This window comes from Hyla sarda, chromosome 4 (genome assembly GCF_029499605.1).
Source record: "Hyla sarda isolate aHylSar1 chromosome 4, aHylSar1.hap1, whole genome shotgun sequence".
Classification (NCBI taxonomy): Eukaryota; Metazoa; Chordata; class Amphibia; order Anura; family Hylidae; genus Hyla; species Hyla sarda.
Genome location: NC_079192.1, coordinates 272,051,119 through 272,078,890, shown reverse-complemented (window position 1 = coordinate 272,078,890; position 27,772 = coordinate 272,051,119). Strand labels below are relative to the sequence as shown.

Here is a 27,772-nt window from a genome sequence, read left to right as displayed (position 1 = left end):
ATTTTTTAATAGAAGTGATTTACAAATCTGTTTAACTTTCTGGCACCAGTTGATTAAAAAAAAAAAAGTTTTCCACAGGAGTACCCCTTTAAAGGGGTATTCCGGGCAAAGCATTTTTTTGGAGTACAGTAAAGTGAATGTCCTGTTTAAGTAATGTGAAAATATACGTGCATTCCTTTTTTTTCCCTTTTCTTTGCAAATCTTTCTTTTTTTTTGCGGGGCGGAAGTTCCTTTTCTTCTGCCAATCTGATGACTGTGGTCTCGCTTTTTTCCCATCTCTCTTTGCGTTCCGAGACATGACCTCACAGTTTAGTGGGCTGTGCTGCTCTCTCTTCTGTTTAATAACCCTACCCCCTGCTGACGTGTATTTCTGTTGCGCGTGTGTGCGCATCATCACACTGCGGCCATGTCACATGATGTGTATAATGTCATGCGATCTTAGTGGGCTTGGCTGCTGTATGTTTTTGTTTTGCAGACTATCCACTGCTGACATTATTGACGCCCATGGGCGTCATGACGTTAGTCATGTGATCACAATTTATCATGTGATCCAGTGTTAGTCATGTGATGTAAGGGGCCGTCATACATATTTATTTTTACACCTAGTGTATGTAATGTTTTCATTATGTAGTGTTTATAAAAGAAAGCTCAAAATAAAATATATTATGTCAGCATCTATGTTGTGTTGGGATTTATTTTATCATATAGCTCTGCGGCTTCTGGGTACCTATAGTGTCTCAAGTGTTGTTACAGGTAAAAAAAAAAATTCTTTGAACGTATGTTTCCAACACACACATTTAGGTAGTTCTGTCAATAATGTAAGGGTGCTTTATTAATTTTTTTTTTTTATTTGTGGTGGGGGTGGGGGGGGGGGGGCAATAAACCGTGTTCTGAATACTTCACTAGCATGGCCATAAGAGACTCGCAGGTAACATTGAAAAAGTATTTACACTGGATAACCCCTTTAACCCCTTAAGGACTCAGCGTTTTTCAGTTTTTTCATTTTAATTTTTTCCTCATCACCTTCTAAAAATCATAACGCGTTCAATTTTGCACATAAAATTCCATATTATGGCTTATTGTTTGCGCCACCAATTCTACTTTGCAGTGACATTAGTCATTTTACCAAAAAATCGACGGCGAAATGGAAAAAAAATCATTGTGCATCAAAATTGAAGAAAAAATGCAATTTTGTAAATTTTGGGGGCTTCCATTTCTACACAGTGCATTTTACGGTAAAAATGACACCTTGTCTTTATTCTGTATGGCTATACGGTTAAAATGATACCTACTTATATAGGTTTGATTTTGTCGTACTTCTGAAAAAAATCATAAATACATGCAGAAAAATGTATACATTAAAAATTCTCATCTTTTGACCCCTATAACTTTTTTTTTTTTCTGCGTACGGGCCGGTTTCTGCATACGGGCCAGTTTGGCTCATTTTTTGCGTCATGATCTGAAGTTTTTATCCGTACCATTTTTGTATTGATCGGACTTTTTGATCGCTTTTATTCATTTTTTCATGATATAAAAAGTGACCAAAAATACGCAATTTTGGACTTTGGAATTTTTTTGCATGCACGCCATTGACAGTGCGGTTTTATTAATGTTATATTTTTATAATTTGGACATTTCCACACACGGCAATACCACGTTTATTTTTATTTACATAGTTTTTTTTAACCTCTTAAGGACGTGGGGCGTCTGCATACGCCCTGCATCCCGAGTCCTTAAGGACGTAGGGCGTATGCATACGCCCGTGGGAATTCCGATCCCTGCCACTAGCCGGTTGGGGACCGGACCGGGATGCCTGCTGGAATCATTCTGCAGGTATCCCGGCACATCGCCGAGGGGGGTTCTGAGACCCCCCCCCATGTCGGCGATCGCAGAAAATCGCATGTCAATTCAGACATGCGATTTTCTGCTATTCCGGGCTGATCGGGTCTCTGGTGACCCGATCACCCAGAAAATAGGGATGATCGGAGCTCTCAGTGACAGCTGAGGGATAGGAGCGAGGTCTGAGTGCTGCGATCTCCTCCTATCCCCTGCCATTGGTCAGAAATGAATTCTGTGTGGGAAGGAAAGTTGCAGTAAAGCGATCTTTACTGTGGCAACCACTAGGAAGGGAGTTGTAGTTTTGCAACATCTGGACGGTCACAGTTTGGAGATCACTGTTACAGTGGTGCCCAAACGGTAGATGTTGCCAAACTACAACTCTTAGCATGCCTAGACTGCCCAGGCATACTGGGAGTTGTAGTTCTGTAACATCTATCCCTTCAGATTTAGCAATTTTCATGAAAAGGAAAAATATGTCCATTTTATGATGCCAACATAAAGTGGACATATTGTATTTGTGAATAAAAATAAAATTTGGAATATCCATTTTCCTTACAAGCAGAGAGCTTCAAAGTTAGAAAAATGCAAAATTTTCTAAATTTTCATGAAATTTGGGGATTTTTCACCAAAAAAGGATGCAAGTAACGACGAAAATTTACCACCAAAATAAAGTAGAATATGTCACCAAAAAACAATCTCTGAATCAGGTAAAAGCGTTTTAGAGTTATTAATGCGTAAAGTGATGGTGGTCAGAATTGCGAAAAAGGGCTCAGTCCTTAAGGTGAAAAAGGGCTGTGTCCTTAAGGGGTTAAATGGGAAAAGGGGGGTGATTCAAACTTTTATTAGGGAAGGGGTTAAATGATCTTTATAGCTCCCATAGGGGGCTATAACACTGCACACACTGATCTTTTACACTGATCACTGCAGAGCCATAGCTTTGCATCGATCAGTGTTATAGGATGTCGATTGGTTAAGCCTGAATCTCAGGCTTGGAGCAATCAATAGCCGATCGGACGTGACGGAGACAGGTGAGGGGACCTCCGCTCGCATGCTAGCTGATCACAATTTTATCGAGATGGTCCCGATCAGCCCAACTGAGTTGCCGGGAAGCTTTTACTTTCATTTTAGACGTGGTGATCAACTTTGATCGCCGCGTCTAAAGGGTTAATAGTGCATGGCACAATGATCGTGGCCATATGCTATTAGCCCAGGGTTCCGGCTATCATTAGCTGCCGGGCCTGACCAGGTATGACGCAGGGTCACGGCGGGACCCCACGTTATATAACGGGACCGGGTGCAGGGCTTACAGGTACGCCCTGCGTCCTTAAGAGGTTAAAAATATTGCTTAATAGTCTTCAAAATATAAAGAAATCCCCTCCAATAAAAAAAAATCTCATCATCCTGCCCCTCTTTTCCAATTTTCCAAATAAAAAAATGTAAACATAAAAAAGAAAACACATTTTGTATCACCTCATGCCGTATTGTTCAAACATAACAATTGTACAAAACAATCCCAAACATCAAAATTGCTGATTTATGGTCACATCACATCCTAAAAAAAAAATAGAATGAAAAAGTGAAGTAAAAGTCAATAGCACAGAAAAAGCGGTACTGATAAAAACTCCGCTCATGGCGCAAAAAATGAGCCCCCACACAGCTCCGTATTTCTTTTTTTTTTTATAGTGAAACGAGAGACAAATTAGGCAAATCTGCTGGTGTTAGAATCATACTGATCCATACAATCAATTTAGTTTTATCATATGGTGAACTGCAAAAAAAAAGTATTGCCACAAATAATTGCGCAATTCCATTTTTTAAATTTTTTTTTTCATTTTTAATTTGGCTCTACAAATATTTTTTACTAGCCAGTAGAAAGTACAACTTATTCCACAAAAAAAAAGAGCCTTAACAAGAACTCTGTCAGTGAAAACCTGAACAGTTTATGGGTCTTAGAAGGTGAGGAGGGAGAAAATGTAAGCCAAAAATCTAAATTGGAGGGTCAAGAATGGGTTAATAAAATTCGTCCTGCCAGTCACTTAGTGGAGGTTAAATCTGAGGTATACTTGGAGATAAAGGGGTGTTAGAAGACTAGTGACACATTAATAAAAGCCTTGTAGACTTGGAGTTTGAATTGCATTCCGTATGTGACAATTTCCTCCTGCCAATTTCCTTCAGGACTTCAATCTGCTGCATATAATAACAACTGCAAGCCCACCAGGCAAATTCAATTCTCTGCTTCTAAACCAATTTTCTATATAATAAGGTGTAAGACAGACAGTCCTCCTATTTTGTGGTCTATCATTATATATTCAGGCATTGTGCAGCCAATTGTCAGGTCTACCATATCATTTTAATAAATTGTTCTACATTTTGCAGAGCCCAGTCACTGGTGAATGCACATAAATAACTTATAAGATCATTTTATTAATTCTCTATTTAATTTTCACATTCTGCCATTCAGGCTTTTCTGGATGAAATTGACAAAAATACTCATGAAGTCATTTGAGGTGGCCTAGGTTATTACACTAGGAAGTTGGAAGAAATTTTCTTTTGCAGGACTATAAGTTAACATTACAATGGTTATGTTCTTGGGATGCTGTAAAAGCCAGCTCTCAATAAAGTCCACAGGGTTCCGTATAGCAATATTTCATATTTATATGTGTAAAACACATTTGCAATCTGAGGAAGGGAGTTGTTCCTTCCAAAACGTGCAACTGCTGACTAAATCAAGTATTTTTTGTGTGTTAATATAATTACTTTAATATACTGTGAAATCCTAAGGATATTTCTGAAGCAGCGTCAGTCGCAGTGCATTTTTTCTTCCTCTACACGCTGCTCTCCGGGGGTTCCTGCCATGGATACCAGCTTCCTGCACTGACGGCACACGGCTTTCAACCTTATATATGTATTTACACAAGGCGCTGCCCTCCTCGTCTTTTTGCTCTATCCCTGCTTCTCTCCTTATCAACACAGACAGGAGTAGAGTAAAAGGTGACACTAGTATATAGATAACAGAGGTACACAAAATAGCTAATGCTCACAGATCAGTCTCCCCTTCCTCCAGAATGACCTTTAAAAAGGCCACTGAAAATGCCGAGACACCTTTCCCATTTAGAATAAAGCTTCAATCTATTTTCGCCTATGTCCATAGGGCTTGCTGTAAAATACTGTATATCTCTAAATGCTGTCAAAAACGGTTCAAGCAAGATGGCTGCCCCCATAAAAATATACAAAAAAATTTACAACCTGAAAATAGAAACAGAAAAAAAAACATGTTTCAGTATCTGATGCTAATTAGTAAAAAAAAATCTCTCTCTCTAAAAGGGCGGTTTAGGGTCTGTAAGGGAGGTCATTGTCTGGGTCTGGTCCTTGCCCACTATACATGGAGAATCTCTTCTGGGGTCTGTATATAGCGGGGTTCTGGCCTGTGGTCTGTATAAGGTTTAGTGTGTTCTGAAACACTTAGTTTGCTTGTTGTAGAAAATGAGGGGTCAAGAATACATTTTCTAGAACAGACTATGTTCTAGGAATATATACGGTATCTATAGCCTTGACTAAGAATGTTATTTTTCTGCTGATTTTGTATGAAGTGGATGTTTTTAAAATCAATTTAGCTTTATTCCTCCTTGGATTAGTTTCCATTCAAGTTATCCACATTCATTATAGCGCAGTGTTACACAATCTCTGACATTTAATCCTAGTACACATTCCCTCTCTTAGGTCAGAAAAGATCACTACTATATTTCTGGAATGTGAAATGTCAGAATAATACTAGAGACTATGATTTCTTTCAGTTTTTTCTCCATTCCCAGTGGCTCAGGAATTTGTATACATGTAGTGATTATTTGATAACATTGCATTTAGATTGTCTACCTTGGGTCACACATTTCGGGGCTTTCCACAAGCTTCTCACAATAAGTTGCTGGAATTCTGGTGCCACAAAATTTTCTATAGGATAGATATTGGGGCTTTGTGATGGAAAATTTGTTGTTAATCCAAATTGCCACCCACTGTGCTTGGGGGCATTGTCCGTATGGAATACCTAGCTATTTCCTAGCTGATATCTTGCTTTAAAGAGAATCTGACAGCTATTTCACCCACACTAAACCCAATATACTGGGTTATAGTGAGTGTGATCAGCTGTAAAATGAAGGGTCACTTACTTTTTAAGATTATGTACTTCCTGACTTCTGGCCATTCCAACCGTAGGCGGGGAGCTGACTCATCAGTATTCTACCCCAGGCCCGCCCCATTTGTGATGTGAGAGCCTGTGGGGGGGGGGGGGGGGGGGGTTGCATGGATCAGCGCCATGCTCCTCACTACACCCGGCTCTCATGTCACAGAAAGGAGGTGGGCCAGGGAGTGGAATATTGATGAGGCAGGGGAGCTGGGTGAGCAGGCTCCCCACCTACATAGTGCAGAAGTCAGGAAGGACATAATCTTAAACATAAGTGACACTTCATTTTCAAGCTATTCACCCACACTATAACCCAGTATATTTAGTGCGCGTGAAATAGCTGTCAGGTTCTCTTTAATATCTCCACATCATTTTGCTAATCGTGCCATCTATGTTGTGCAAAAGCCTATCAGAAGCCTATAAAGCCCTGAGATTGGTTTCTGAAAATGTCCAATTTTTCTAGAAAATGAAGTATTTCTCACAGAACAGGATTGCAGTAACACGTTTTGCTATACACATGTTTATTTCCTTTGTGTGTATTGGAACTAATCCAAAAAAGGGAAGAAAAAACTGAAAATTGTACATAGTGTCACAAACTCCAAAAATGGGCTGGACAAAATTATTGGCACCCTTTCAAAATTGTGGAAAAATAAGATTGTTTCAAGCATGTGATGCTCCTTTAAACTCACCTGGGGCAAGTAACAGGTGTGGGCAACATAAAAATCCCACATGCAAGCAGATAAAATAAGGAGAGAAGTTCACTTAGTATTTGCATTGTGTGTCTGTGTGTGCCACACTAAGCATGGACAACAGAAAGAGGAGAAGAGAACTGTCTGAGGATTTGAGAACCAAAATTTTTGAAAAATATCAACAATCTCAAGGTTACAAGTTCATCTCCAGAGATCTAGATTTGCCTTTGTCCATAGTGCGCAACATTATCAAGAAGTTTGCAACCCATGGCACTGTAGCTAATCTCCCTGGGCATGGACGGAAGAGAAAAACTGATGAAAGGTGTCAACGCAGGATAGTCCGGATGGTGGATAATCAGCCCCAAACAAGCTCCAAAGATATTTAAGCTGTCCTGCAGGCTCAGGGGGCATCAGTGTCAGTGCAAACTATCCATCAACATTTAAATGAAATGAAACGCTATGGCAGGAGATGAGGGAGGACCCCACTGCTGACACAGAGACATAAAAAAGCAAGACTACATTTTGCCAAAATGAACCTGAGTAACCCCAAATCCTTCTTGGAAAACATCTTGTGGACAGATGAGGCAAACATAGAACCTTTTGGAAAAGCACATCATTCTACTGTTTACTGAAAATGGAATGAGACCTACAAAGACAAGAACACAGTAGCTACAGTGAAATATGGTGGAGGCTCAATGATGTTTTGGGGTTGTTTTGCTGGCTCTGGCACTGGGTGCCTTGAATGTGTGCAAAGAATCATGAAATCTGAGGATTACTAATGGATTTTGGGTTGCACTGTACAGCCCAGTGTCAGAAAGCTGGGTTTGCATCTGAGATCTTGGGTCTTCCAGCAAGAGAATGACCCCAAACATATGTCAAAAAAGCACCCAGAAATGGATGGCAACAAAGCACTGGAGAGTTCTGAAGTGGCCAGCATTGAGTCAAGATCTAAATCCCATTGAACATCTGTGGAGAGATCTTAAAATTGCTGTTGGGAAAAGGCGCCTTCCAATAAGAGAGACCTGGAGCAGTTTGCAAAGGAAGAGTGGTCCAACATTCCGGCTCAGAGGTGTAAGAAGCTTATTGATGGTTATATGAAGCGACTGATTTCAGTAATTTTTTCCAAAGGGTGTGCAACCGAATATTAAGTTAAGGGTGCCAATAATTTTGTCCAGACCATTTTTGGAGTTTGGTGTGACATTATGTCCAATTAGCTTTTTTTCCTCCCTTTTTTGGTTTAGCTCCAATACACACAAAGGGAATAAACATGTGTATAGCAAAACATGTGTTTCTGCAATCCTTTTCTGTGAGAAATACTTCATTTTCTAGAAAAATTTCAGGGGTGCCAACATTTAAGGCCATGACTGTATATAAAGGCATGGTCAACTTGGTGTATGTAAACTTCTGACGCACTGGAATTTTGATATAGCGATTAAAAAAAAAAAAAAAAGTTGAAAAAAATAATTTGATTGTGAACATTGGCAGGAAATGATTGTGTGATATACAAAGTAGATATTCTAAGCAACTTGATAAAACTAGAGCTTGTTGGCATGAAATCTGTAGTGGAGGGGAAATATGACTTCCTCTGCAGATATATATATATATATATATATATATTGTGGCAGTGTGGCAAGGAAAGGGTGTATTTCCTTGGCTCACCCTGCAGAAGCTCTCACCTGCTTCTTAAGTAATGAGGCAGGAGGGAAGGGAGGTGTATATGAGATGGAGACTCAGTCTAATCTGGGCTCTTCCTAGGAGACAGCATGTGGGCTGTAAGGAAGAGACAGAGCCTGCTGAGGAGTACACAGCCCGAGCTATGAGGGGCTCAAAGAAAGTGATGAGAAATGTGAGTAGAAGGTTGCAGGGGACATATGTTTAACCGGCTGAGGGAAGCTCAGCGGTTGTTAGTCAGGACAAGCTGATCTGTTTAGTCAGTGACCAGACGGTCTAGGATTTTGTTTTGTTCCTGCTTTTTTGTTTATTTATTTCCCTGCAACCTGTCTAATAAAACTGGCAAGGTGCCAGATTTGCATTATAAGCGTTTGTTTGCTGGTTTATTGAGAAGAAACGCATCCTGTGGCGTAGTCCAGGACGATCCCAGAGCTAATCCCCAAGACGGATCGTCACATTTTGGTGGAGGATGCGGGCACGCCGTTGCTAAGGGCAACCCATTGCCAAGGGCAACCAACAAGCGAGTTGGAGAGGAGCCGTTGCTAGGAGCAACCCCCTGCAAGATTGCAAGTCGGAGGAACCCAGCAGAGGAGTTCAAGCACAGTTTGGTGTCTGTGGAGGAGCGTTGCTAGGGGCAACGGATCGAGAATTTTTTTTCAAGAAAATGGGACAACCTCGAAAGGCTGTTGCTGGGAGCAACCGACGTGGGCCACAACCGGTGGACGCCAAGAAGAAGCCGAGGTCCCGTGAGTTGTCGGTGGGCGGAATCCCACTGTGGGTGGACTTAGATTGTTGCCAGACTGTATCTCGGATTATGCCAGAAATAATTCCCTTTGTGAAGTCCCGCCCGGAGCCCGGTAAGACTGTTCAAATTACCTTTGATACATGTTTTGGGACAGTAAGCCATATGATGGAGGTATGTGCGGAACTTACAGTGGAAATTGTACTGGGCAGAGACTTTCCGTATTTCTGGCAGCTGTGGGATGCTGAGAGTGCACCTGAGAGTTCTCACACAAAGGTTCCGGAAGGAGTGAGGACTGGGGGGTCTCTACTGGACTGTGTGAATGGGGCTGTATATTGTGAACCCATGCAGGCTGATAATGTTTTTCTTGAAACACTTAAGTTAATGTGTTCTGATGTAAAGAGTTCTATTCCCACCTCTCGCAGGACAAAAGAAAACCTGTGTGAGCTGGAAATAGAAGGTAAAAAGATAACTGTTTTGTTAGATCCAAAATGTATAATAAGTCTGGTAAAGACCAGCAGCAGAAAGCCAGACCCCGCTATAGTGTCTATACAAGCCGGTATTTGGGGTTATAAAACAGTTAATGTGTGTATTTCTACTCCCTATGGTACCATAAGTCACAAGGTTGCAGTAGAGCCTACCTTAGAGTATGAAGTAGTGCTGGGGAAGGATTTTCCGTTTTTTCAGCAGTTGTGGGAAGATAGTCAGGTGACTAGAGCAGGAACACCTGATAGGCTCACAACACTTGGTTTTCACCACATAGCAGGGGACAGTAACTCAGCTGAGGACAGGGAGTGTCAGCAGACCCTAGGTATATGTCAGGTGGGAGTGTGCCAGACCACTAGGGGAGCTGAAGAACAGTCCGCGAGTCAAGTTAAAGTGGTGACTGGAATAGAAGCTCCAGAGATGGCTGTGGAAAAACCAAAACTCCAGAAAAGAGTACCAGTGGAGCTGGGGGCTGCACTTACGGTCACAGACAGAGTCCTAAGTGAAGGAGACTGTGACAAGACAAAAGAAAAGTCTGCCAAGAAGCCGAGAGACAGTTCAGAGGAACTGATCAGGAATCTCCCTGACTCGCTGGTGCCAAGAGCCATTGAAGTTGTTGCTAGGGGCAACAAACTTACCGCCAAGGGATTGCCGGTCCGACGGGAGTGTTTAGCGAGAGTCTCCAGAGTTGCCAACGTGGTGGGAGAGGAAGAGTGCCAGGTGTCAGTGGCACCTGTTGTGAATGATAATAATGAGGCACAAGTGGCCGCAACCACGGAAAAGGGGGAGACTTCATCTAGAGATGGAGAAGAGCTGGGTCGAGTGTCTGACAGAGGACCAGAGGATGTCTCAAGGTCTAACAGCGAGAGTGAGGAGACCACTGTCAGTAAAAGGTCTCGGAAAAGACGAGCTGGCCTTGGAAAAAAACTGGAGCAGATCCAGAATCTGGAAGAAACCCTGCAGATGGTTTCTGTGAAGTTGTTGGAGAAAGAAAAAGAGGTACATCGCTTGACAGAGGAGAGGGACAAATCACTTGCTGACTTTAAAAAAGAGCAAGAAGTGAGGCTTCAGCTGGAAAAAGTCATGGAGCATCACAGAAGTGAGTTTGTGGCTCTGCAGGATGAACTGTCCCGCTCCCACGGTCTTGTGACCAGCAAGGAGAGTGAAGTGCAGAGTCTGGCCAAGCGGATGTCATTCCAGGAAGAAGAAGTGAGTCTTCTACATGGTGCATATCAGGCTCTGCAGAGTGATCACAAGGCTAGCCTGGTAGCCATGGAAAAAATAGAAAAAGAGAAGAATGAAATGAAGATGGAAGCTGAAGCTCTTGCCAGCAATCTGGAGAGTGTCTCTAAAGCTAAGAGACAACTTGAGGAGGAAGTCAAGGTGAAGAATGCCCTTGCACATGCTCTTCAATCTGCTCGTCATTACAATATCTTGCTCCGTGAGCAGTATGAGGAGGCCCTGGAACAAGTTGAGACTCTGCAACATGAAAACAAGAACTTGCAACAGGAGATCTCAGATCTATCTCTACAGATTGGTGAGAGTGGAAAATCTATCAATGAGTTAGTGAAGTCCAAGAAACAGTTGCTGGACAGTGAGAAGGTGATCTCCGCACAACTCAAGAGTGAGCAGCTGAGATATATAAAGCTGGAAGATGACATGAAGATCTTAAAAGAGAGCCTGGAAGCGCAGAACGAAACGCGCAGAAGGTCCCACGTAGCTGCCTTGATTTTGCTGGGAGCGCAACTCTACGAGCAGGTGGCTGTGCTGGCGGACAATGAACAATTGAGGAAACAATTGCTGTCATCGGAAGATACTGCCAGGGACTTGACAGAGTTACTTGACAGTGAGAGGATGAAGTCCGCTAAGCTCCAGTGTAAGCTGCGAAAATGTGAGAAAAAGGAAGAGGACCAGGAAGTCCTAAAAGAGAGCAGAGACCAAGACATGGCGGAATTGGCTCAAGAAAGGCTTCTGGGGCCGAAGTTACAGGATACAGTTATGCTTTCTCTGATTGCGGATAAGTCCTCTAAAGCTAAGATTGAGGTGAAGTCCTGTAAGAAGTCTCCTGAAGCTAGGACTGAGCTGAAACCTGGTGGGAAATCCTCTGAAGTGAAGACTAAGGAGAAGAGAGGTGGGAAATCCTCTGAACCTGAGCAGACCAAAAATTCTGAAGGTAATGCTGAGGCAGAGAAATCCTCTGAAGCAGAAGCTAAACCAGAGTCAACCTCAAAAGCTGTGAGTAAAGAGAATGGCACAACTGACGCTACAGGTGAAGAGAAGAGTAAGCCTGAAGAAGCTGCAGAGAAGAGCCAAACAGTAGTAGAAGCTGATTCTACACAAGAATCTGAAGGAGCCAAAGACTCTGAAGCCAAACCTGAGGAAGCTGGTGCCCCTGAAGAGAAAGCTGGAAGGGATGAGGTGAAACCATGTGAGAAATCCACTGAAGTCAAGACTGAGGTGAAACCAGGTGGGAAGTCCTCTAAAGTTGAAACTGAAATGGACCCGTGTCAGAGGTCCCCTGATGGTACAGAGAACAAGACAGTGGTTGGTGAAGCCACTGAGGCCGAAAGATTCTCTGAAGCAGAGGCCCGGCAAGCCAGAAGAAGACAAAGGTTCGAAGCATCGGTCCTCTCACTCCTTAATTTCAAGAACCCTGCCCACACCAGGGTGAAGAACCTGGTACTGGAGAGGTGTGACCGAGAGACTTGCAGTTGGTGGCTGGTAAAAGTCCGGAAGAAAAAAGTCAAGGACTTCAGAGACCCTGGGACAAAAGTTGTCCAAGAGAAAGGAAAGGCAGATGGTTTCTGCCTTTCAAATACATGTGCTCCTTCCCGGTGGTCTGAGCAAAGGGGGGGGGATATGTGGCAGTGTGGCAAGGAAAGGGTGTATTTCCTTAGCTCACCCTGCAGAAGCTCTCACCTGCTTCTTAAGTAATGAGGCAGGAAGGAAGGGAAGTGTATATGAGATGGAGACTCAGTCTAATCTGGGCTCTTCCTAGGAGACAGCATGTGGGCTGTAAGGAAGAGACAGAGCCTGCTGAGGAGTACACAGCCCGAGCTATGAGGGGCTCAAAGAAAGTGATGAGAAATGTGAGTAGAAGGTTGCAGGGGACATATGTTTAACCGGCTGAGGGAAGCTCAGCGGTTGTTAGTCAGGACAAGCTGATCTGTTTAGTCAGTGACCAGACGATCTAGGATTTTGTTTTGTTCCTGCTTTTTTGTTTATTTATTTCCCTGCAACCTGTCTAATAAAACTGGCAAGGTGCCAGATTTGCATTATAAGCGTTTGTTTGCTGGTTTATTGAGAAGAAACGCATCCTGTGGCGTAGTCCAGGACGATCCCAGAGCTAATCCCCAAGACGGATCGTCACAATATATATATATATATATATGATAAGTTGGCTAGCACGCTGCTAGGCTAAATGTACACAAGCAGGAGAATACAGCAGCACACTGCTAGTACAAAGATATAGATGAAATTCTATATTGCTATAATGAAAAATGAAAAAATTAGGTGCTTCGCTTACCATTTGCCCAAATAGTGTGTACCATCCCACCACGATAAGGTGGCCTAATTGGGAAGGACCCTTAACTATCAATATGCCTCTGAGCAGTCAGTTACCAGGCTTGTAAACACTGAGACATCCAGCACCTTTTAAAACGGGTGGGGTGCAGGAACCAACATGGAGGTAGCCACTTACAAGCCTGGTAACTGACGGCTCAGAAGCCCATTCATAGTGTAGCGTCCGTCCAAATGAGGTCACCTTATTGTGGTGGGATGGTACACACTATTTGGCCAAATGGTAAGCGCAACACCTCCATTTTTCATTATAGCAATATAGCATTTCATATTTCACCTATATCTTTGTGCAAGCAGTGTGCTGCTGTATTCTCCTGCTTTTTTATATATAAATATGTATATACACACACACACACACATCCAATTCCTACTTGTAAGTACGAAAGAACACTTGTGCATTCATTTCACCCTTCATTTTGATCATATACTACAGTAAAGTGAACTTGTAACATAATAAGAGGATGTCATTATGAGAAAACAGGAATGAAAAACACATTTTTGCATTTATCTTACATGTAAAAACCTTGAACTCTTTTTCAGATATTCAACTGCGTCAGCAAGAAATGAATTATTTAACACTGTATTATGCTGTCATTTGAAATTCATATGCAATGTTCATCAAGCAGTCTAGCGCGACTTACAGCTTCATGACAGAATCCTTTTCTTAACAGCTAAATCATGAATATTTCAAGTATGACAATACATGAAGGGACACATTTTCGGTTATGTTTTATAGTTTTCCAATACTTAAGGAAGCGTTCCATGTCCTTCTACTCAGTTCTAGGACAACTTTTTTGAAGTTGGAAAACTTTTGTCATAGCAGCCCTAGTCTAGGTTCACATCTTGGTTGATTTATATATCGCTTATACGTTGGGACACCAGCAAATAGGTATGCTGAATGTTTAATAAGAAGAAAATAATCTACTATGACTATTTTCACTATTTCTCTAAAGTATACTTTAGAGAACACATACGGAAATAAGTTTGGTCCATCAAGGGTACTTTCCCACCTGGCGTATTTTGCTGCTTATTTTCTGCTGCGTATTTTCCTACCCATTGACTTCAATGGGAAATAAAATACGTAGCAGCAAATACGCAGCAATATATGCCAGGTGAGAACGTACCCCAAAGCTAATGGTTCTACCACAATATTGACCTATCCTGATACATACCTATAACGTACAGCTCAAACATGGTACGGACCCAACTTTATTCATAGCAGAGTTTAAGGTTATTTATAGAGATGAGCGAACTTACAGTAAATTCGATTCGTCGCGAACTTCTCGGCTCAGCAGTTGATGACTTATCCTGCGTAAATTAGTTCAGCTTTCAGGTGCTCCCGTGGGCTGGAAAAGGTGGATACAGTCCTAGGAGACTCTTTCCTAGGACTGTATCCACCTTTTCCAGCCCACCGGAGCACCGGAAAGCTGAACTAATTTACGCAGGATAAGTCATCAACTGCCGAGCCGAGAAGTTCGTGACAAATCGAATTTACTGTAAGTTCGCTCATCTCTAGTTATCTAAACTAAATATGTTATACTTTATTAACCCTTTCTTAGAATCTAGGGGAATGTTCGATTGGACCACAAATTTTTTCACAGGAAAAACGGACTATAACAAAGTGTCTAGTAAAAATTTTGGGAAGGAGATGTACCAACACCAATGCTGTAAATAAATCTTAATACAGCAAATTACATTACTACAGGGGGTTTGCTGGTGGCATAACTCCATTTACAAGGGTAGTTCAGGTCTAGAAACACATGGCCACTTTTTCCAAAAACATTGTCATATCTATCCCAGGGTTTTGCCAGTTGGAACTGAGCTGCAATACCACACAACATCTTGACAAATGTGGTTCTGATTTTTGGAAGAAAGCAGACATGTACATGCCAAAGACAGCAAATAAGATGTTTTTTTTTGTTTTTTTCCTCCAACGCTGGCAGTATACATTTAGCTTTTCTTTCTTTCTTTCTTTTTTATTTTATTTTATATGATGTAGTAGTTGCCAGTAAAAGTAGGTTTCTGAAGAAAAAAAAAAAACACCACACAACACATTTAGTTCTGCCTCAAAATTCAAAATAATCACTTTGTCACCCATCAGTGCCACAGAATACAATCATGTTTTTTTAACAGTTGAACATTGTAAAAAAAAATCTCTTAAAATTAAAAAAAATCATGAAACAAAAAACAAGACCTCATAGGGCTACCTTAACAAGAAAAACATTTTGAAAAGTTGTGATTTTCTTGGGCCTAATGACAATAAAACATTGACAAAGTGGAATAATCGAAATCTCATACGGTTTCCTTCTAGAGGTCCAGAATGACCTTATTAGTTTAGTTGACCTATAGTCCACTAGAACAATAAGATTTACCTACTCACTTTTACTCTGCAAAAACTATTTTGTTTTTTCAATCATTTCTGGCATAGTGTCCTCAACGGGACGTTTACTGTGAGGTTCATCATTGGTGAGAAGAGCCCCATCCCCTTTCTATTGTATATACTGAAATAACTTAACAGCTGGACTGTCAAACCAATACTGAACAGCATATTGACTATTAAAACTTCTCACATAAGCCACGTAGTGCCAAAATATGAAACATTTTGGTACTTTCTCTAAGTGAGTCCCAAAAATGTATTTTGTATATACATGGTGCTACCGTGTTTCCCCGAAAATAGTACCTACCCCGAAAATAGGCCCTAGCTGGATTATCGGGCTGCAATATAAGCCCTACCCCGAAAATAAGACCTAGACCAGTGGTCTCCAACCTGCTGACCTCCAGATGTTGCAAATGTTTGCAACATCTGAAGGTCCGCAGGTTGAAGACCACTGACCTAGACAATGCCCAGGCTGCAAATATTTAAAAAACAAGCTTTAACTTACCTTCGTCCTCCGTTCCTCTGTTGCTAAGGAACCGGCCTCCCTGTCCTCCGCTGTTCTTGCTACGGTCATGGGAACGTCACAGAGCCTTCAGCCTATCACCGGCCGCAGCAATGTCCCGCCTCGGCCAATGATAGGCTGAGCCCACTGTGATGTAAGAAGCTGTCCGGCTTCTTACATGACAGTCGTTCAGCCTATCATTGGCCGAGGCGGGACATTGCTGCGGCCGGTGATAGGCTGAAGGCTCTGTGACATCCCAACACCAGGAAGCAGCAAGAACAGCGGAGGGAACATGAGGCCGGTGCCTTAGCAACGGGGGAACGGAGGACGAAGGTAAGTTAAAGCTTTATCAATAGATAGAGAATAGCAGGCGGCACTCCAGGTACTTGTACAATAAAACCGCTTCTTTATTTGCTCGATTAGCAGGTTACAGCAGAGAGGAACACACCAACAGTTTCACGTCCACTAGAACGCTTTCTCAAGTTAAGTTAAAGCTTGTTTTTTAATATTTGCAGCCCGGGCACAGGAATAGATACAGCGCAGCGGCTGACAATTATTTGCAGGGGGGGGGAGAGAAGCTGCGCTCGCGGGTGACAAATGATTAGTCCCCTGATGTGGGGTGCAGCACTGGGCTGATAAACCGGCGGGGCTGGGGGGCAGGGACGTTGGGGGGCAGAGCTGCGCCTATCACATGTTGATAATGGGGGGGTGTAAATACCGTACCGTGGAACCGCCATGTTGTTCAATGTGCATACCCTACTGTAAATAAATAAGCCCTACCCTGAAAATAGGCCCTAGTGTGTTTTTTGTGGCAAAATTTAATATAAGACCCGGTCCTATTTTCAGAGAAACACGGTATTATGGATCAGTACTAGTAATATAAAATGTGCACAAGATACGTTACTTTTTACTTACATTAATTCTGCATATACATTGCGTTAAAATAAGTGATTTCTATATGTTTTATGTAAATCATGGGACACTATTACCTTGAATTTTGGAGCATTTAAAGGGGTACTCCAGTGGAAAACTTTTTTTTCTTTAAATCAACTGTTGCCAGAAAGTTAAACAGATTTGTAAATTACTTCTATTAAAAAATCTTAATCCTTTAAGTACTTATTAGCTGCTGAATACTACAGGGGAAATTATTTTCTTTTTGGAACACTGATGACATCACGACCACAGTTCTCTCTGCTGACATCTCTGTCCATTTTAGGAACTTTCAAGAGCAGCATATGTTTGCTATGGGGATTTTCTCCTACTCTGGACAGTTCTAAAAATGGAACACTGTGTCAACTGTGTCAACAGAGAGCACTGTGCTTGTGATGTCAGCAGAGAGCTCTGTGTTCCAAAAAGAAAATAATTTCCTCTGTAGTATTCAGCAGCTAATAAGTACTGAAAGGAGTAAGATTTTTTAAAGTAATTTACAAATTTGTTTAACTTTCTGGCACCAGTTGATTTAAAGAAAAAAGTTTTCCACTGGAGAACCCCTTTAATCCCATCAACAAACATCTAGTAATAACAATCAGATGTCCATGTCTTTACTACAATATTATAAATCCCAGTTGCAGATGAAAATTCTTATTGTTACTGCAAAATCTTGAAAATAGCAGCTAGATTTAATAAGACAGGTCTAATAAACCTCACCGCTCTGTTACCTGGGTTACCATCCTAATACCAATTCTGTAATCCATCCGTACCTAATTACACTACAGACTGTATTTAATTTCACAATACATTTTAACCTGCACATTATGAAGCAGAGACATTATATATATATATATATATATATATATATATATATATATGGTGGTTAAGTAAGAAATAAAAAACGCATGCTCCGATAGCGTCTGACATTATTCACATATGCATTATGGCTCGCCTTCATAAGTAATGCCATGGTGCTGTGCCTGGAGCATAGTGCAACAAAAACATGGGATGATGTTGCGGTCCATCTGGCTCCCTTTATGAAGGCAGTGTAAATACAACATTAGAGGACATTTATTTCTTAATTTTATATCTCTAGTCTCTAGAAGAAATCATCTTTCATTAATATATCCAACAAAGAGGATGGTATGATCAATAATGATAATAATGCACTCTTCAGAAGAACAGAGGACTTCTGATCAGGGTCATGCGACTCGTGTTCCACATGACAAGGTAGTTGCTAAACTTTGGATTGCTCCATTCAAGACGAGTTATGGGAAAAATGCAGCAAACTGAAGAGTCAAGGACCTCCTGATATGTGGATGAACCAGAAGTGCCATATGGGACATGTATATCCTGTGGAGGCTCAGCTTACATTAGTCATTTTATTTTTGGATCTTTTGTAGCCTATCCAAAGGATAGGGGATAAGATGCCTGATCGCGGGGGTCCCACTGCTGGGGACCCCTGTGATCTCGCACCCCGTTAAAATCGGTCCCTGGAGCCTGTTCGCTCCGGGTCTGATTACTGTCGATCACAGGGCCGGAGCATTGTGACGTCACACTCCGCCCCCTCAATGCAAGCCTATAGGACGGGGCGTGACAGCTGTCACGCCCCGTCCCATAGGCTTGCATTGAGGGGGCGGAGCATGACGTCACACAGGGGCGGAGCCATGACATCACAATGTGTCGATCACTCCGGCCCCGTGATCGACGGTAATCAGACCCGGAGCGAACACGCTCCGGGCACCGATTTTAACGGGGTGCGGCGTGCGAGATCCCTCCCTATAAGTCTGGAGTAGTACTTTAAAGGGGTACTCCGGTGAAATTATTATTTTTTTAAATCAACTGGTGCCAGAAAGTTAAACAAATTTGTAAATTACTTCTATTAAAAAATCTTAATTCTTCCTGTACTTATTAGCTGCCGAATACTACAGTGGAAATTCTTTTCCGTTTGAAACACAGAGCTGTCTGCTGACATCATGACCACAGTGCTCTCTGCTGATATCTCTGTCCATTTTAGGAACTGTCCAGGGTAAAAGGAAATCCCCATAGCAAACATATGCTGTTCTGGACAGTTCCTAAAATGGACAGAGATGCCAGCAGAGAGCACTGTGCTCACGATGTCAGCAGACAGTTCTGTGTTTCAAAAAGAAAAGAATTTCCTCTGTAATATACAGCCGCTAATAAGTACTGGAAGGATTAAGATTTTTTAATAGAAGTAATTTACAAATCTGTTTAACTTTCTGGCACCAGTTGATTTAAAAAAAAAAAAAGTTTTTCACCGGAGTACCCCTTTAATACATGTTATTTAATGTTTTAGAATCATTATTGACAAACAGCAAAAGATTGTTAATGCATTGTAAGGCCAGTGACCCGACAGAAATAAAGTCAGGAAACCTTTCCAATAATACTTTGCTCTTTGATGCTGTGGATGTTTCTCTAGTCTGTGCTTCAAACGCTGTTCATTGCTTCGAGTGCGGGATTAGTTGGAATGAATTTTGTTTACCTCTGCATGTTTTACAGTCTGATCAATATCTGGTTACCTGCAATGTATAGACTATTGTGGAGGACGATTACAAGTGTCAAAAGGTTTCAAGATGGCTTGTATATATATATGTGTGTATATATAGATATATATATCTCTTCTGCATAGCAATAACCATTTTTCTCTATTTCATGTGATGCTATTGTGTACTATTGGTGTCTATAACTGAAAAGCATGTAAGCAAACAAGTTTTTAGTGAGACGTAGGAAAACTTGTGGCTATAGCGTCTTATCTTCATGTTCTACAGCTGCAAAATGGAAATGACATCGAACACCACAGGTTTTTATACAACATTTTGTGCAGAAAATTTGATGATGATGACTTCCTACCCTAACAGCTGAGATGACAGACACAAAAGGTCACAGTTAACTTGTATATAAGCATCCACATTTTAAGTGTCTCCATTATGAATTTGAAGCTAAATCCTATACAGTTAGAATGTACCATATATATATATATATATATATATATATATATATATATATATATATACACACACACACACACACACACACATACAGTAGTCCCTCAAGTTACAATATTAATTGGTTCAAGGACAACCATTGTATGTTGAAACCATTGTATGTTGAGACCAGAACTCTATGGAAACCTGGTAATTGGTTCTGAAGCCACCAAAATGTCATCCAAAAATAGGAAAAAAAGTGAGGATAAAAGAAAAATAAGCAGAAAACAATATAGATAAAGAAAGTCCTTACTTATAAAAGTAATAAAGATCTGCTGGGAGCTGTAAATCACTGTCTATGTCAGTGTTTCCCAAGCAGGGAGCCTCCAGCTGTTGCAAAACTACAACTCACATCATGCCCGGACAGCCAAAGGCTGTGAGGGCATGCTGGAAGTTGTAGTTTTGCAACAGCTGGAGACACCCTGGTTGGGAAACAATGGTTTATGTAGAGGGCAGTAGGTTCTTCAGGGTTCTATACAGTACACACAGTGTCCCAAATGGAGCCGCCCTTACTTGGTGTCCAAAGGAGCAGCTAACCCTGGCACAGGTAAGGAGCAGTACAGAACTTGTAGTTCCTCCCTGTACTGTAGGGGGCGCTACCAGGCAGCCAGTCAGTGCATACACTTCAGTAATACAGGGGTTTTACCAGTGAATGCCCATTCTGATTGGTCGGTTCTTCTGGCCATTGACAGGTTTTACAGATCTGGACTGTCCGTAGCATTGTATGTTGAGTCTGGTTTCAAGTTACAATGGTCCAGAAAAGACCATCGTATGTTTAAACTATTGTATGTTGAGGCCATTGTAAGTTGAGGGATCACTGTGTGTATATATATATATATATATATATATATATAAATATATACAGTGGTCCCTCAACATACGATGGTAATTCGTTCCAAACGACCCATCATTTGTCGAATCCATCGTATGTTGAGGGATCCGTGCAATGTAAAGTATAGGAAGCTGTACTTACCTGTCCCCACCGCTCCGGACCAGGTCCTCACAGCTCCCGATGCTGTCCCAGGGGCTCCCGATGCTGTCCTGCTGCTCCGGCGTCTTCTTCGGGATCCTTCGGCTTCTTCCGCATCTTCTCCGGTGTCCAGGCCTCGCTTTCTGGTGACGTTATTACGCTGCTGCGCAGGCGCGGCGTGTGTAGTGACGTAATAACGTCGCCGGAAACCAAGGCCCGGACCCTGGAGAAGATGCGGAAGACGCCGGAGGATCGTGAAGTGGACCCGGAGCAGTGGTGATAGGTAAGTGAACCTGTCCGGGATGCTCAAACTGCTATCCGACAGCAGCTCAAGCATTTTGCGCAGTCGGATAGCAGTTAATGCGATGGCCCCGACATATAAAAGCATCGTATGTCGATGCTGACATCGACATGCGATGGCCTCTGAGAGGCCATCGTATGTCGATTTTATCATATGTCGGGGCCATCGCATGTCGGGGGGTTACTGTATATATTTCATCCACCTAATAATTGATGAAAATACACAGATGAGCCATGACATTAAATATTGTGTAGCTCTCTGTTGTATAGTTGTTTACTGTATATGTATACTGTTGTATAGTATAGTCTTGTATATGTATACTGTTGTATAGTCAAAACTGCGCTGACAAACAGCCAGTAGGAACGGAACTTTCATGGATCAGACTTGTTTTTCCAACATATCCCACAGATGTTAATTCGGATTTAGATTTGGGGAATTCTGAGACCAAGTCAACAGCTTAAGCTCTCTATAGTGTTCTTCAAGCTATTGCTGAACAATCTTTGAAGTGTACTGTAGCGGACTGAAGCAGTCATCCTGGCGTCAATGACAGGCAAAAAGTAACTGAATGGATGCAATATTGGCTATGGCATAAACTGCTTTCAAGACTAATCTGACAAGTGTGAATGTAGATAGATCACTAATACCTCATGAGAGCACAGTCCCAACCCATGCCTATAATCCTTCAAATGCCTCCCGACAATCATTAGGAATTCACTAAATTATTTTACAAGCCTTTTATATTCAGAAGCCTTTCAAGCCTTATCATTAATCCTAAAGATACTACTGCATTTATATTTGTGTTTATCTTGTGCTTTCATTATGTCTCCTTTTTCCTGCATCGGGGGCTAGGTATGACAGACACAGCAACTACAGTGGTCCCTCAACATACAATGGTAATTCGTTCAAAATGTACCATCGTTTGTTGAAACCATCGCATGTTGAGGGATCCGTGCAATGTAAAGTATAGGACAGTGGTCCACAACCTGCAGACCTCCAGATGTTGCAAAACTACAACACCCAGCACGCCAACGGCTGTCCGGGCATGCTGGGTGTTGTAGTTTTGCAACATCTGGAGGTCTGCAGGTTGTAGACCACTGTTAGAGGAAGTTGTACTCGCCTGTCCCCGCCGCTCCAGACCGTCACCGCTCGTCACCGCTGCCCGGGATGTTGCCGTCCATCACTGTCGCCGCGTCCCCGAGGTGTCCCCGACGCTCTGGTAAGGCCTCTTCTTCCCCGGCATCCGCGCTCTCAGTCGCCGCCATCACGTCGCTACGCACGCCGCTCCTATTGGATGACGGGACGGCGTGCGCAGCAATGTGATGACGTCGATGGAGAGCACTGACGATGCAGGGGATCCCGAAAAGGACGCGCCGGAGCCCCGAGGACAGGTAAGTGATCGTCAGCAAAGGGCACGGGGCACCGTAAACGGCAGCTGAAGCAGTCAGCGCTGCCGGATAGCCGTTTATGCGAAGGCCCCGACATACAAAAGCATCGTATGTTGATGCTGCCTTCAACATGCGATGGCCTCTGAGAGGCCATCGCATGTTGAAATTATCATATGTCGGGGCCATCATAGGTCAGGGGGTCACTGTATAACATCAGAATATATAGAAAAACAGAGCATAATTCTATGTAATCCATTCCTTCTTTTGTTACGCTTTGACTCATTCATTTGTTACAAAATATCTAAATATAATCATCTATGATCAACAGAGACAGCATTTTGCAGCTTCAATTAATAGCACACCCAAGGTCTAATAATTCCTCTTATCCATATTGCTGGAACTTTATTACTAATGGCAACACAACAACTCTAAAATAGATTAATTCTGAACATATGTGTCAATATATCGGTGCAAAGAATGTCCTCTTGCTATCAGAGAAGCAATATATTATAATATTATATAATAACTTCCATAACTTAGCTGTAAGCATTCATACGAGATATAGTAATTTATCCCATGAGGTTTAGGTGTCTGCAGCTTATATGTCCATTGAGATTCTTTGCTCTGAATTATGTTGTCCCAGTTACTTCCCCTATTGGGTTTAGGAGCTCAGTTGCCTGGAACCTCATACTGTTTTTTCTAGATATGTATTGCTAACAAGCTGACTCTCATTTTGTGCAACACATTAGTCATTGAAAAAAACTGTCCGTCTTACCCACATAATTTGCTTGGCACAAATACATTGCTCAAAAAAAAATAAAGGGAACACTTAAACAACACAATGTAACTCCAAGTCAATCACACTTCTGTGAAATCACACTGTGCACTCAGGAAGCAACACTGATTGACAATCAATTTCACATGCTGTTGTGCAAATGGAACAGACAACAGGTAAACATTATAGGCAATTAGCAAGACACCTCCAATAAAGAAGTGGTTCTTCAGGTGGTGACGACAGACCACTTCTCAGTTCCTATGCTTCATAGCTGATATTTTGGTCATTTTGAATGCTGGCGGTGCTTTCACTCTAGTGGTAGCATGAGACTGAGTCTACAGCCCACACAAGTGGCTTAGGTAGTGCAGCTCATCCAGGATGGCACATCAATGCGAGCTGTGGCAAGAAGGTTTGCTGTGTCTGTCAGCGTAGTGTTCAGAGCATGGAAGCGCTACCAGGAGACAGGCCAGTACATCAGGAGACATGGAGAAGGCCTTAGGAAGGCAACAACCCAGCAAGCCACAAATGTGCATGTGTCCACTCAAACGGTCAGAAACAGACTCCATGAGGTTGGTATGAGGGCCCGACGTCCACAGGTGGGGATTGTGCTTACAGCCCAACACTGTGCAGGACATTTGGCATTTGCCAGAGAACACAAAGATTGGCAAATTCGCCACTGGTGCCCTGTGCTCTTCACAGATGAAAGCAGGTTCACACTGAGCACATGTGACAAACGTGACAGAGTCTGTAGATGCCATGGAGAACATTCTGCTGCCTACAACATCCTCCAGCATGACCAGTTTGTCAGTGGGTCAGTAATGGTGTGGGGAGCCATTTCTTTGGGGACCGCACAGCCCTCCATGTGGTTGTTAGAGGTAGCCTGACTGCCATTAGGTACCCAGATGAGATCCTCAGACCCCTTGTGAGACCATATGCTGGTGCTGTCGGCCCTGGGTTCCCCCTATTGCAAAACAATGCTAGACCTCATGTGGCTGGAGTGTGTCAGCAGTTCCTGCAAGAGGAAGGCATTGATGCTATGGACTGGCCCGCCCGTTCCTCAGACCTGAATCCGATTGAGCACATCTGGGACATCATGTCTCGCTCTATCCACCAACTCCACGTTGAACCACAGACTGTCCATGAGTTGGCGGATACTTTAGTCCAGGTCTGGGAAGACATCCCTCAGGAGAGCATCCGCCACCGCATCAGGAGCATGCCCAGGCATTGTATGGAGGTCATACGGGCACGTGGAGGCCACATACACTACTGGGCCTCATTTTGACTTGTTTTAAGGACATTACATCAAAGTTGGATCAGCATGTAGTGTGGTTTTCCACTTTGATTTTGAGTGTGACTCCATATCCAGACCTCCATGGGTTGACAAATTTGATTTCCATTGATCATTTTTGTGTGATTTTGTTGTCAGCACACGATTAGTTCATTTATTCATTCAGATCTAGGATGTGTTATCTTAAAGTTCCCTTTATTTTTTTAAACAGTGTACATTGTGGGATAATACCACACTCATCAATAAACAGTTAGTACAGTTTACGAAAATATGTTCACTATGTTGAACACACCCTAAAAAACACTTGCCGTGACCACGCCTAAAACTACCGTAGGGTTTTCTATGAAGCCAGGTCCCCCTACATACCTATTAGAGAAAGCTAACGGTGTACTAAATCATCCTTTAATCTTTCCTTAAAGGGGTAATCCCGTGGAAAACTTTTTATTTTAAATCAGCTGGTGCCAGAAAGTTAAACAGATTTGTAAATTACTTCTATTAAAAAAATCTTAATCTTTCTATTAAAAATCTTAATAGTTTTCTTTTTGGAACACAGAGCTCTCTGCTGACATCATGACCACAGTGCTCTCTGCTGACATATCTGTCCATTTTAGGAACTGTCAGGAGCAGCATATGTTTGCTATGGGGATTTTCTCCAACTCTGGACAGTTCTTAAGATGGACAGAGATGTCAGCAGAGAGCACTGTGGTCATGATGTCAACAGAGAGCTCTGTGTTCCAAAAAGAAAACAATTTCCTCTGTAGTATTCAGCAGCTAATAAGTACTGGAAGGATTAAGATTTTTTAATAGAGGTAATTTACCAATCTGTTTAACTTTCTGGCACCAGTTGATTTAAAAAAAAAAAATGTTTTACACGAGAGTACCCCTTTAAGTGATGGTAGCGTTTGTTATGCAGCCAGCAATATCATTTTTTTTTAGCTTCCAAAAAAATTGATAGGTCCCTAAGGCTAAGTTTGCACTTTTTGGAAACCTGCCACTGCAGTTTTTGAGCCAAAGTCAGAAGTGGATCCATAATGGAGAAGTATAAGTCCTTCCTTTATATGTCCTATTCCTTTTGAATACACTTCTGCCTCTGGTTCAAAAACTGCAGTGGCAGAAATCCAAAAACTGCCAGAAAAAACAAACAAATGGAAACTTAGCCTAAGAAGGGATTAACAGGCTGGTCACCACCACTGAGTCAGTAGATTGACTAGAGCTAGGGAAAGTCCTTTGACAAGGCTGGTGCTATTGAAGGAGGTGGAATTGGAGGTTGTAAAGGTATATCCTCATCACTGAAACACCTTTGTTGTCTAAAACTGGTCAACATATATGCGACAACATAAAGCACAAAATGTTATGCGGGTGAAGTTTACAACCTGACAGATGTAGGCAAGACGTGGACACTTGAGGAAGTACTTGTGAACTGTTTATTCTTACATTTGTAATAGATTTTGACATATTTGCTACAGAACATGAAGCTGGTTTTATTGTCTCTTTGCCCTCTAACAGCATTCTTGCTGTTGCTGGATATCCAAGATTCCAGCAGCTCATCCATCAATATCAGGATCATTGAAACTTGCTCTCTGCAAGAAAGTTATTAGCCATCAAACTGTCAGAGATGTGATTTAGAAGATTAGCACCTGCACAGCCTGTTCCTTTGGTACATAGACAGCTTTCACGTTTCTCCATCCTGCAAGCTTTCCAGTCTCTGACTAATCATCAATTACTCGATTCAGCATGTAGAGCTTGTGGTAGCATTCTAAGGAAATATTGGGTATATATCAAGGGATTTTCATGATCATTTTCCATGGTGTCAAAGAAGTGGAATATACAAAAATTTATTGATGACCAGGGTCCAGGATAATGTAGACTGATGTAATTTAAAAATTGCGGCAACGGATTTATAATACAGAAGCCATACATAAACAGTTTACCTACAGAGATTCTCAAATAATCAAGGGGCACAGATGACATCTGCAAAATTAAACATTAGACTACGAAAGTCAACTAAACTAACAAAGTCAAACAAACAATCACACAAAGTCAAACAACCACACAAAAAAAGTTCAAAACACTATAGAAAACAGCCCAATTCTTTACAAGTTTGCTTTCAAAGTTTGGTTGTATCAACATCCCTCCTTTAAACCTGTTCAGGACGCCGCTAGCCGGTTGGGGACCGGATCGGGATGCCTGCTGAAATCATTCAGCAGGCACCCCGGCACATCGCCAAGGGGGTCGCGGTCGCCAAGGGGGTCGGCGATCGCAGAAAATCGCATGTCAATTCAGACATGCGATTTTCTGCTATTCCGGGCTGATCGGGTCTCTGGTGACCCGATCACCCAGAAAATAGCGATGATCAGAGCTGTCAGGGACAGCCCCGATCATCTTGAGGGCTAGGAGTGAGGTCACAGAGCTGCGATCTCCTCCTCTCCCCTGCCATTGGTCAGAACTGATTCTGACCAATGGCAGAGCAGGACAGTGGGTTGCCATGGCAACCCCCCGTTCTGCCCACCCCTGGATGTCGAGGGGATCGTGGGAAGAAGATGGAGGCCGGTATCTGCAGGAGAAGATGCCTGGGGACCCCGGATCTTTGCTGGAGACTGCTGGATACTGGATCAGGTAGGGAAGCAACGGTGGGGGGGTTTTGAAAGTGAAAATAAAATGATCTTTACTGTGGCAACCACCAGGAAGGCCAAACTGCAACTCCCAGCATGCCCAGACAGCCAAAGGCTGTCTGGGCATGCTGGGAGTTGTAGTTTTGCAACATCTGGAGGGTCACAGTTTGGAGACCTCTGTTACAGTGGTGCCAAAACGGTAGCCCTCCAGATGTTGCCAAATTACAACTCTCAGGATGCCTGGACTGCCCAGGCATGCTGGGAGTTGTAGTTCTGTAACATCTGTCCCATCAGATTTAGCAATTTTCATGAATTTTTTGAAAATTGCTGCTCTACTTTGAAGCCCTCTAATTTTTTCAAAAAGTAAAAATATGTCCATTTTATGATGCCAACATAAAGTGGACATATTGTATTTGTGAATAAAAATAAAATTTATTTGGAATA

General features: G+C 42.3%; 1 protein-coding gene across 18 annotated transcripts in view; it reads right to left on the bottom strand.

Annotated features, from left to right (window-relative positions):
* The window catches only part of GRIP1 (glutamate receptor interacting protein 1), a 598,139-nt gene that overhangs the window by 172,454 nt on the left and 397,913 nt on the right, over positions 1-27,772 (bottom strand). Inside the window, exon 2 of one of the 18 annotated variants that reach the window (XM_056574203.1) lies at positions 26,354-26,472. The exons of 16 other annotated variants lie outside the window; for them this stretch is intronic. In XM_056574203.1, coding sequence (XP_056430178.1) covers positions 26,354-26,402 — 49 coding nt within the window. In that variant the 5' untranslated portion in view covers positions 26,403-26,472. Of the gene's footprint in view, positions 1-16,065; positions 16,090-26,353; positions 26,473-27,772 lie in introns of those variants that run through there. One more of the 18 variants, XM_056574213.1, reaches the window with a different exon arrangement.